The following is a 12,667-nucleotide window of genomic DNA, read 5'->3' on the forward strand; positions in this document are numbered from 1 at the left end:
TCTTCCGGATGTGGTGTTTCACTATCGGTCTCGGAAGCAGTAGGTGTCGCCGTGTTGACACTCTTTTTCCTCCCCTTTTTTTTCTTCTTTTCTTTCGGTGCTGTGGTAGGAAGTTGGGTTGCAGGCTCCTGGGGGGGATTGGGCCTTGCTTATCTAACTCGGGTGTTGATTCGACCGATGTCGGGGTCTGGGTTTCTCTCGGGATCTCAGTTGTATCAGTAGTCTCCATAGCTGGGACTTGCTCAACTATTTCAGGGGTGGAGTCAACTGTTGTCGAGGTATGGATATTTTCTTGTATCTCTACTGGTTCAGATATCTCCATAGCTGGGTCTGGCTTGGCAGTTTGAGATTCTATCAGAAGTTCAAGTTCCTCATCGTAATAGATGCATCTGTATAGGTTACCCATATACATTGGGTAATACAAATACTTCCTGAGAATCTCGTCTAACTCCCTTCTGCTTTCCTTTGCGTGACGTTCAGAATCCGCCAATTCTTTTTCAATGTTCGTAATAGTTTTCAGCTTATTGCGGGCGAACTCTCTCGTGGATTGTCTTATCTCGGTCAGATCGATGCCCGGTACGCGTGACGGGCGGAACGCTGTACCTCCGCAGCCAAATCTGTGTGAAGTCATTGTAGCAGGATCTCGGTTGTAACACAACCCTTCTCGAAGAGATCCAATGCTCGAATGATGAGGGGTGAAAGGGTCTGGTCTTGTTGGTTGGTCGGGGTGCCTGAGGCCGGAACGGCCCTTTACCCCTTCTTCGTGAGATGGGATCATTGAGGTGCTTCCTTGTGGCGCTGATAATCTAAAATTGAAAGTAGAAAATTGGTAATGAGCAAATTGCTCATGTGAAATCACATAGAGTGATGCATTTTGTAAATACATATATAAAAATAAAATAAAATACAAGTATATAAAATACAGTAAAATAGTACATAAAAATAAAGATAAGATAAATTACTAATAAAAGTTTAACTTCTAATAAGAAGTTTGTCCAATATTGCACGCCCCTGGTACAAAATATCCTCTTTCTTCTCATCTATTTCATTTTCTCTAACCATACAGATTCATTCATTCTACCTCTTATTGCCCCTATAAACAAATCATAATGATTTTGTCAACGCATCACATTCTTTTTCCAAGTTGGATTTGTCATATATATTATAGTGCCAATTATACATAGTATAGATATATCGATTATTAGAGCCAATGTAAAATTTTACTTCTAGAAAGAAGTTTGTCAAAGTTGTACATCTCCTGAACACAATATCTCTATATCGCTTCATTCGTTTCATTCTTTCACTATTTACAATGATCATTCATTCTATATCTTTTGCCCCATTACAAAGCATAGTCAGTATATTTAAAACAAATCAAAGAGATTTTGTCATATATAATATTTACAATATTTACATGTCATGTCCGAGTTAGGTTTCCATATTTAGTATATTGATATTGCCATAAGTAATGCCATTGAGTTTATCTCACATGGTCAGAATTACATCACTTGTAGAAAAGTGTGCTATTGGCCTCAGGGAGGCGTCTTCTGCTAAATTTTCGTACTCGAAAATAGAGTCAAAATTTGCTGCATTGCAGTCTAGAGCCTTTTTAAAAAAAGTTTCGATTTAGTTTGTTAAAGTGATGTTCGAAACTGTCCAATTCTAAGTCCGTGTGAATGTCTACGTTTCTTTGATACCACTCTGCGCCAGTTAGTTTTCTCAAGATCTTGTTCTGCGTTGCTGTGAGTTTCCCAAGCTCACGTTCTGATACATTGCACCATGCTGGCGACGCATAGGTCATGATTGATCTTATCATGGAGTTGTACAGTAGCCTTTTCAGTTTTAAGCTCAATTTTTCGCTCTACATGAAGGATTGCAGTTTTAATGTTGCAACATTGGCTTTATTTTTAACATTTTTCACATGATCCGACCAAGTCAGTCTGTTGTTAATGACTAGACCTAAGTAGGTAGCTTTGTTTACCCTTGGTATCACTTGATTAAAAAGTACTAGGTCATTATGCTCTCTAATTGATTTCCTGCTCTTCTGGATAATCAATAGTTGGGACTTTTGAGCATTTATCTCGAATTTAAAAACTAAGCACCATTCTTCGTAATCGTAAATCTTTTCTTGCAGTTTCTCTATCGCCATGTTCGGGTTACTAGATTTCACTATGACACCTGTGTCATCTGCATAGAATGGAGTTAGACTGCTCCAATCGCCCCTATCGATTGGGAAATCGTGTGTAAAAAGGATATACAAAATTGGTCCGAGTATGCTACCTTGCGGTACGCCTGCTCTAATACTCCTCACCGTGGAGCATACGTTTTTCATTCTAATTTGAAAATTTCTCTCTGCCAAATAACTGTTAATAAATTTTATTAATCCTTTCGGGAATTCAAGTTCTATCAATTTATAAATAATACCTTTGTGCCAAACTCTATCAAACGTTTTACTAATGTCAAGCATCAGCAAAGCCGAAGTCTGTTTTAAATGTAATCCTCAGCCAACATAATCAACTATGCGTAACAACTGCTTAGTAGTATCGAGTTTCGACCTGAACTCGTACTGCTCGTCTGGTAAACAACTATAAGTATGTTTTGAGCCTTGTATACAGGGTGTCCCAAAAGGTCGTTTACAAACTTAACATGCTGGTCTGTCATATCATGATATAGGTAGTTTGAGAGTTTTATTTGTAAAGTTTTCGCTCTCACCTGTAAACAATTATAAATGCAACCTAATTTATTCTTGACCCGAAAAGTTCTCCTCAGAGAAATTTATTTCATTGTCAGTAGGTAATTATTTTCTAAGTTGAATATGAAAGCACAAAAAGTAAGGAGGCTAACGTCTATCTATCATAGAAAACTAGAAATTTTTTTTTCATGAAATTTATGTTTTGAAGCGAGAAATGAAGATGATTGCCAAAAAAATAATGGGAGTTGGGAAGTAATAGAANGCCGTTGATTGGCCCTTACCTTCTACCTGAACGCCTCGACGGAAATACCTATCGCATTTTTTAGAAAGAGTTTTGCCGGATCTGACGTTCCAGCCGCTACACGCCGAAACATCTGGTTTCAGCATGATGCAGCGCCAGCCCACTTTAGCTACGCTGTTCGAGAATACCTCGATAGGATTTATCCTAATCACTGGATCGGTAGAGGCGGACCAGTCCCATGGCCGCGGCGATCCCCCGACTTGACTCCCCTGGATTTCTACCAGTGGGGACACATGAAGTCCATAGTGTACGAGACACCTATAACATCGGACATGGATCTTATCGCCACGATCGCGGAAGCGGCAACACGTGTCCGTGACACTCCTGGCCAATTTGAACGGGTTCGTGAATCCATGCGCCGACGCTGTGAAACGTGCATTATGGCGAATGGAAGGAATTTTGAGCATTTGCTGTGATGTTTTATAATAAAAATCATATTAACACCGCTATCGATATCATTTTTTTCTCCTCATCCAAACCTGCACTTATTGCCCTCTAGCGGTCTCAGTTTAAATTTTCGGACACAAGTTCCTATGTAAATCTTGTTCATCATGATATGACAGACCAGCATGTTAAGTTTGAAAACGACCTTTTGGGACACCCTGTATACTATCCTTTCTAGTATCTTCCCAAGAGTGCAGAGCAAACTTATTGGTCGATAGCTAATCGGAGATAGTAAGTCCTTGTTTGGTTTAGGAAATAGGATTATATTTGCAGTCTTCCAAATTGCCGGAAAATAATTTAACGATAAACATGCATTAAATATCTTAGTTAGATATTCTACATAATGATCTGGTAGGGCTTTGATCATTTTATTTTCAATATTATCTAAGCCAGGGGCTTTTCTATTATGCAGTTTTACTATAATTGCTCTTACTTCTTGAAAATCAGTACTATCTATCAGCTGTGGATCTCTGTTTTCATTCAAAAATTTATTTACGCTTTCGTTTACTATCCTATCATTATGAGGATTAAAATTTTGATTTAAAGAGAACTGTTCTTCCATACAATCCGCAAATACCTCAGCTTTCTCTCTTTCTATGCATGCAAAGCCATTGTCAGTTCTTTGAGGCTTATTTTTCTGTGGATCCGTGTGCAGTGCCTTAGCCAATTGCCATATGCTGTTATCTTTCACACATAAACTTTCAACTTTTTCATTCCACTGCCTCGTTTTGAAGGTTTTGCACATTTTCTTTATCTGTTTGTTAAAGTCCAAATATTCCTCTTTGAATTGAGGATCAGATGTTGTTTGATATCTCTTCCTTCGCCAGTTTCGTTGTTTGATTTGGCCTTTTGGGTATTTAGGACAGTTTCTAAAGTTTGAGGGATGCTCACCCCCACAGTTAGCACATTTCGCTGGGCTGCATTTACTCTTTTCGCATAGGTGAGTGAAGTGCCCCTCTCCACACTTCAGACATTTTATATCTTGATTGCAAGAATCCTGCACATGATTAAAGCCTTGGCACCTGTAACACTGTGTTACATGATTAGATCTGCTTTTATATGATTCAACTTTGATCTTTAAATTCATTAGGAATATCAGATCAAAATTCTCTTTGCTTTTTTCGGTCTTGGGCATTGTCACTATAAACAGTGGAAGTTTCTTCAGTGCCCCATCTCTGAAACTTTTCATTTGTTTTACCTTTTGTAAGGTGAAGCCTTTTCTATCAGCGCATTCTCTACCTAGTTGGTCTCTGTGACGGCAGGGATGTCTTTTAGGAATACTCTAAGCGGTTTTTCAGTTTGCAGTTTAAACGTGTGAAATTTGATATTAATTTCTTTAAAGTACCGTGTGACACATCGGTAATCATCTTCACAAGCTAAAGATAATTTCAAAGTATCCCCGAATACTTTTCCAGTAAAGCCATTTATGTGAATTTCTCTAAGTGTTTTAGAGATTGTCGTCCAAGTTTGGTTATTATCGCTGATGATAATCGGAGGGACTTTCCGTTTTTTGTTCTTTTGGAGTTGGAAATTTCTTTCCAACTCCATCTCGTCAACATCACTTTCTGAGGTCCCTTCCTCACATTCATTCTCTTTTTCTATCTCTATAACTTCTACCACTTCTTTTTCTGCAACTTTCGGTTTTTTAGTCTGTCCACTACTTTTATCATCGCTATCAGACGATACCGTACATTCTTTTTTCCTGTCAACTTTCCCAACAACTTTTTTGGAATTGTTTTTACCCTTTTTCCTCTTTTTAGAGGCGATGTTTGCGTAGGAGGGTTTAATTTCCTTCGTCACTTCCTTGACCGGCTCAGTCTCCTTCACAAGAGGAGTGGGCAGCTCCTCTCTTTGTGTTAGTGCCTTTTGCAGGTGCCTATTCTCCTGCCTTAATTTCTCATTCTCATCCATGAGAAAATCGATCTTATCATTCAACTGTTTTATCTGTTCACTCATCCCTTCATTCATTATTCTCATTTGCTCTGCCATTATTGCCAGTGCCCCATCACTGCAATTTTTATTTACACTCACGTTACCCCCACTCATTGGAGGTAACCAGCCATTCTTAAGATTCTCCAAATACTGCCTATTAAAGGCCCTTACGCTCTCATCGTTCACCGCATTTGCCCCTGATACGTGAACCACTACTTCCGACGCACTCGCCGGCCTCTCGTTCGCTACCACTCGTCTCCATCTCAAAATTGAAATCGTTGTTTATACGTTACCACTGGGGCTCCAAATTTTCTCAGTAACTGCTCGTCTGCTTCAAAAGCGCTGGATCGCTTCTCGCGGAGCCTGTATAAAAAACAGAAAACCGCGACGGGATCGCTTCTTGTGAGAGCTCGGTTATAAGACTACCTTCCCTCACGACGTGAGGTGAAAGGTCTGGTCTTGTTGGTGGTTCGGGGTGCCTGAGGCCGGAACGGCCCTTTACCCCTTCATCGTGTGATGAGAGTCTATGAGGTAATTCCTTGTGGTTGGAATGAAGATGAGATTTAAAGAGATGAAAGGCTACATCAGTGGAGATGGGTTCTACATCAGTGGAGTGGAAATAAATTTGTTCAATTTTTAAGTGGTCATTTCTTGTAATAATTGACACAATAAAGAACAAAATTTAAAAATATTCAAATTACATACTTCAACAAATTTACACATTTCCTGCCCCTTCTTCTTTTACAGAAATTAAATGTAGAAATATTCGCATAGCTTTATTCTTTTAGTATCTGAAATTTTATTTAACAAAACACCTGAAATAAAACCCAAACGCAACGTAGAAATTTTTCCAGGAAGTGAAACCAGGAAAGCATCTAACACTATGAAAATTGTTAATATTTTTTTATAATGAAAAGTAACTTTTATGGGCACATCAGAAATTTTCATCAATTCAATAATTATTTAAAGGTGTTATGTACTAAACCAACAATCTTTGCAAACAATTTCCCAGGTAGCAAAAAGATATGATCTAATATTAGAAAGATGCAATATAATACTGCCGTGCTAGAAAACGCAAAACTATTGAATCCTATCTTCTAATATTAGAACTAATATGATATAAGATTATATAGTATTCGATCTAACATTCGAACTTTCAAAATAGTCATCCACTTCATACTTTTGGTACAGCGCCACATTTTTGCGAAAGGTTACCCCATATTATTAATAAATAAACATTTATTTATGAAAGAAAACAATAAATTAAATATTACTTAAAATATCCTTTTTAGCCAATGCAAAGAAAGCGAAAAATAATATTAGTGGTAGTTTGCGAACGTTTGAACTCGAAAAACTTTTTCAACTGTTGAGTTGTATGTTTCTTCTGCGCGTTTGTTTACGACGCCATATTGTTAGAGCTTGGCTGCTTTCTTTTCAATTACATAAGATATCTATAATTTAGTAATTATTTGAAAACTTTATACATTTCAATGATAGTTACATGGAACGTTAAAGAAGTATTGTAAGTAATGTTTTTGCTTTAGTTAAAAATCATGTATCTAATAAAGTCAGTTAATATTATGAATTGTGATCATTATTGTTCGCACATAGTAGTTGACTTCTCTGTTAACTTATTGTCTAGCTATAAATAATAAGTAATGTAATTAGTTCAAAATATGCTTGTAAAACAACGTTTGCTAAGTAATTCGACTGTGACAAAGTTTTCCTGCAACATTGAAAAAGATAAAAATAATTGTCTGTAAGCAAATTAGCCAAGTTAAAACAATTAGAAAATTAATGATCGGCTACTTTTACCTCAGTTTAAACTATTACATTCTAGAATGTTTAACGTTCAATACAAACAATATTGTTCCAGTATTAAAATTTCATGTCTGAAATATTGTAAAACAAAGAATTAAACATTTTTATTTAAATTTCTTGGGGATATTTCAGTATCGTGATCTGTCCCGCCAAGTGCAATCGCCAAATAGATTTTAAACTTGCAATTTTTTTTAACAAAAATATGTATATGTTTGCCCTGGGTTATACCTTTCGAGTTTGTCCTATTCTGTAATGTTCCTTTTAGTTTAATAAATATTTATTAAATAATTATTATGATAATAATTAGTCTGATAAATAATTATTGTTTAATAAAGTTTTTAAATAAATTTCTATTAGATATAATCTGAGACTAAAAATTTAATAAAACAATTAAAAAATTTATGTTATGCATACTGACTTTTAAAAAACGTTATGTAAACATATTTGGGGGGAGGGGCAAACTGTATTTGATATATATTTACAGCTTTGAAATATGTAAATTGTTAGAGAATTCTCCTTCTACATGATTTTTTCAACCATGAATTGATGATTTTGAATTCTCATAGTATCTTTTTACATTGATGTTCTTTTACATTAATCGAATTTTAAAATAAGCAATGGAAGAAAATAAGCAATTGTTTATTTAACACTTTTCGCCACTTTTTCTGTTGGCTTGTCACAAAGAGTTTTGCAGTTTGAATTTTTTTTCATTGCAATGATGAAGATAAAAATAAATTTTTAGTAAACAAATTTGCCATCTTAAAACAATTATTAATAAATCGACTACTTTTTAGTTAAAACCATTGCATTTTAGAATGTTTGAAATTTTATTCACAAGACGAACACTGTTGTTACATTATTTGAATTTCCTGTTTAATATATTGTAAAATGATGAGTTAAATATCTTTATTTTCATTTCATGAATATAGACAGATGTTTTTGATATATGATTAATTATATTAATTTATAAATGAAAGCAAATAGTTAAAAAATAAGCAACAATATGGTTCATTCAAAGTGTGTTTACGTTGAATGAAGAACAATGCTTAAAAGGTGTTAAAATTTTTATTTATGAAGTTTATAAAAAAAAAATTTGAACATTTCCTATTGGCTCCATGAGCTTATACAAGGTACAAAAATATTTTAATAGTCATTGTACTTAATCATTGTACTTAATCTTTGTGTCATTGTACTTAATCTTTAAGAAAAATTAAAAAGTATTGAATTTGATATATTTTCGTATCTGTATATATACTTGAATATTCGCTTCAATTGAAAAGGGCTTAAGTGTATTGAACTATAATTTCCTCTTTTTTTAAAAAATAATAATAATTAAGAAAGAATAAAATTATTGTTTGAAAGCGGTTATAAGTGAAGTATTTTTCTATTCTTGCTCGGTGATACTGAGATTTTTTGGTGTAGGTACTGTTACGGAAATCTACCCATTAAATTGTAAACATTTTCAAAGGAAATGATTTAAGTTTTAAAGAAGTATTCAATGCTTAATAGTTTTAAATTTACTTTAACTAATTTAATGTTTTCAATGTAAAGTAAAGTAGAGGTTTAAATTTAGTGTTTTCAATGTAAAGTTAACTTTTTTCTCTTATAATTTTAGCTTCGTCCGCTGGATAAACAAGCTCATCTACCAGGGAGGAGCCATTCATTTTTGAGATTGGGTGCTGTAGAATGCAAATGGAAATTAACATTCTGGTAGAAAACTGGGAGCCATATGTTTGATCCTGACCGAAAACAAAACGACTGGAGGTTCTCTTTAAATCTGCCGGAGCTGAAAGTTTGAAGACAGGTGCATCCCTGTGTGATTCATCCCTGCTGTGTTCTTGTGTGATATGCACAAATGGTGCAGACCATTTTATAAAATCTTTCAATAAAGCAAAGATTTTCAGTTTATTGCTCTGAAATATAGTTCAGTTGCACAAAAACAAAAAATTGCAATCGAAGGAAAACTTTAAACTATATGAAATGATTGCAAAGTTTTGGAATTTTTTTTAATTTAAAAATAATAATAATTAAAATTATAACTCATGGTTTTACTGTTGCTTTTTGAAATAAAAATAAAAATTATTTTATTTAATTATAAATACGTGTTCTTAACTTATATTTAAAAAAAAGAATATCGATAAGCTTATATTAAACAATGATGGTAAGAATGTATTGCTTTTATTGCTGAGTGAAGTTATATATTGTGTTTTGTTTTAAAATAAAATAATTAAGTAGTGAAATGTTTATCATGATTTGATTTGATTTATTTTTTTATTCTTAACTACTGCATTATGTAATTTATTCTAGTCATTATAGTTATGCTTAAGTATTATGAAAATTCAAGAAATTTTGTAGATATCAGAAGCAATTTTATTTTAACATCATTGTTAAACATTAACTCTAACTTATGAGAAATTATGTCACTAGCATTGTATTTATTACTTCAATTTTGCAGTTCAAATTTGAAATAAGAAGTGTATATATATTTTTATGATGTTTAAAATAATGTAATTGTAAAATAATGATAATAGTAAAAATTTCTTTGGCTTAATATTTAAAACTTAGCAGCTCATTTATTTACATTATTGTAAAAACAGAAAATTTAAATCAACGTAGAGAAGAATCTTGTTTAAATTTTTATATATAAGGTTCTTTGCAAAAGCAACTTTTTTAAATGCATAATATATGTTTTTTAAGGCTAATTCTTCATAACGCATACTATATAATCAGAGAAAAACGAGGAATGGTATTGTCTAAATCAAAAATCTATTTTGTTATAGTAACTTTCTCAAAAGAGTAATTGATTGTAGTCAAATTTTGATCATTAATACTAAAGGCAACCTTTAAAAGATAATGTAAAAAATTATATTATTTTTTCGTCTCGTTCTTGTATGCAATTATATGTTTGTGCAAATTTAATTTAGATAACACATAATATTTACTGACAGTTTTGAAATTAAAATGTTATGTAAATTTTTTACAAAGATTGTTAGTTTAATAGAACATAACACCTTTAAATAATTATCGAATTGATGAAAATTTCTGGTGTGCCCATAAAAGTTATTTTTACATTATAAAAAAATATTAGCAATTTTAATGATATTAGTTGCTTTCCTGGTTTCATTCCCTGGAAAAATTTCTTCCTTGCGTTTGAGTTTTGTTTTTAGGTGCTTTGCTAAATAAAATTTCAAATACTAAAAGAATAAAGCTTCGTAAGTACTTCTCCATTTAGCAATTCCAGCGAAAAAAGAAGGGGAAAAAATATGTGTAAATTTGTTGAAGTAAGTAATTTGAATATTTTTAAATTTTGTTCTTTATTGTGCCAGTTATTACAAGAAATACGCACTTAAAAATTGAACAATTTTATTTTAATTTTATAAGGGGAGAAATTTTAAGTTTAAATTTCCACTCAGTTCAAATGTAAATATATAACTTTATAATTATACAGTGTGGTTTTATTATATAATTTCTGAATATAAATAATGAATGATAATTGTGAAATTACAAATGGCTTAAGTTACACATTTAAAATATATATATATTACATACTAACAAATTAAATTGAGATTTTGATAAAATAAGTCCAGTTTTTTTTTAAAAAATTAAGAGTACATTTTAAAATTGAAGACTTGAAAATTATTAATGATAAAAATTTGTAAGAAAACCCATTGTGTGAATAAAAGAAAAAAATATCAATAAAAGTTGCAATAAAATATTATTTCCTAATTAAGTTTGAAATATTCAAAAAAATTAGCTGAACATACGATATACTTTGGAAAAAGGAGGAGAAAAATGGAAGGTAGCAGAATTCGCCAATATAATTTTATTTAGTATTTCTGTACTGCTAAGTAGATAATGCATGGAATGACATAAAACTATTGTTCTATGTTTTACTGCTTCACAACATTACAGAAAATTAAGTAAAATTATATCGCCGAATTATTCTACAACCATCCATATCTTCCTCTTGCTTACTCCAAAAAAATAAAAAGCAAAGCAAAATAATATCAGAAAATACAAGATCTAATATTATATAGCATCAAAACTAACGCAAAGTAATATTATGACGAAAGCTAGATAATATTAGTTTACATAGAATCTAATATTATATAATGCAGAGCAAACAGCGATCTCTTGTATCTTTCTAATATTAGAAGTTGTGCAAGATAAAGTTAGATTTTGCCAATTTTCTGATGTTATTCAATATTAGATGCTACTTGGGTTACATAACACTTTAATTTCAAAACTGTCAGTAAATATTGTTTTACCTAAATTAAATTTGAACTAACATATACTTGCATACAAGAATGAGACGAAAATATAATAACATTTTTTACATTATTTTTTAAAAGTTGCTTTTAGTATGAATGATCAAAATTTGGCAACAATCCATTACTCTTTCAAGAACGTTGCTATTTAAGTGCACATGGGTAAGCCACATGCAATTAAATTAATTACTTAAAGATTAATACTTAAAGTTAAATAAACATCTAAAAGGAAATTAATATATGCCAGTCATAGATAAGAAGTTAAACATATTTAATGAAATAGGAAATTAGTAAAATTACATCCTGAATAAAATAAACACGTGCCTTAGCACGAACGTGAAAATTACGACGCTACACTGGTCGAAGCTGTAACCCGAATGCGGGAAAACAGTCTCTGTGGCAGGGTTGCCAACTTTGAATGTACCCGCCAAACCGGCGTTCCAGGATAGTTCGTTATCGCCGTAATGGCGAGACGATCCGCTGCACACTCCCTCCGCAGTGTTGTTGAAAATGGACATATCTTCGGGGAAGCTGAACTTTTCTACCAACACGTGTAGTTTTGTTGGCAAAACCAGCTGGCTGAGTAGACGCATCCGTCATCGGGACAGTTGGAGTCCTTACTGCTTGAGCACTAGCAGGAACAGGTGGAGGATCATCACTTGCTAAGAAGGTTGGTTTCAACCTGTCAATTGAGACGGTGCGCTGTGCACCCTTCATTAATACATCGAAAGTTTTGTCATTTCTGGAAATAACTTTATACGGTCCGTCGTACGGAGGTTGTAGTGGCTTGCGTACTCCGTCATGTCTCAGGAACACATGGGAGCAGTCTTTCAAATGGGGATGGATAAAAACAGTTCTATGTCCATGGCAAGATGTTGGGACTGGTCTAATGAGTTCGAAATGCGATTTCAACTCATCGATGAGTGCCTTTGGATCAGCATCAGTTGGTGATGAATGAAAAATCTCGCCTGGTAGACGCAGGGTTGTTCCATACACTAATTCGGCTGTGGTGGCCCCAAGATCTTCTTTGTAAACTGCTCTGAATCCCAACAGCAGCGTTGGTAGGACAGCAGACCACTGCTCTGTATTGTGTGCTTTCAGTGCTGCCTTCAGAGGACGATGAAACTCTTCCACCAGCCCGTTTGCTTGTGGATGATAGGGAGAAGTTCTGATCCTTGCAATACCCAGTAATTGCGGGAGAGCTTTAAA

General features: G+C 33.4%; 1 protein-coding gene across 1 annotated transcript in view; it reads right to left on the reverse strand.

Annotated features, from left to right (window-relative positions):
• Positions 1 to 11,911: 11,911 nt before the first annotated feature.
• Positions 11,912 to 12,667, reverse strand: part of LOC122272696 (uncharacterized) — a 7,973-nt gene continuing 7,217 nt past the window's right edge. Inside the window, exon 3 of the mRNA XM_071187285.1 lies at positions 11,912 to 12,660. Coding sequence (XP_071043386.1) covers positions 11,912 to 12,660 — 749 coding nt within the window. The remainder of the gene's footprint in view (positions 12,661 to 12,667) is intronic.

This window comes from Parasteatoda tepidariorum, chromosome X1, assembly GCF_043381705.1.
Source record: "Parasteatoda tepidariorum isolate YZ-2023 chromosome X1, CAS_Ptep_4.0, whole genome shotgun sequence".
Classification (NCBI taxonomy): domain Eukaryota; kingdom Metazoa; phylum Arthropoda; class Arachnida; order Araneae; family Theridiidae; genus Parasteatoda; species Parasteatoda tepidariorum.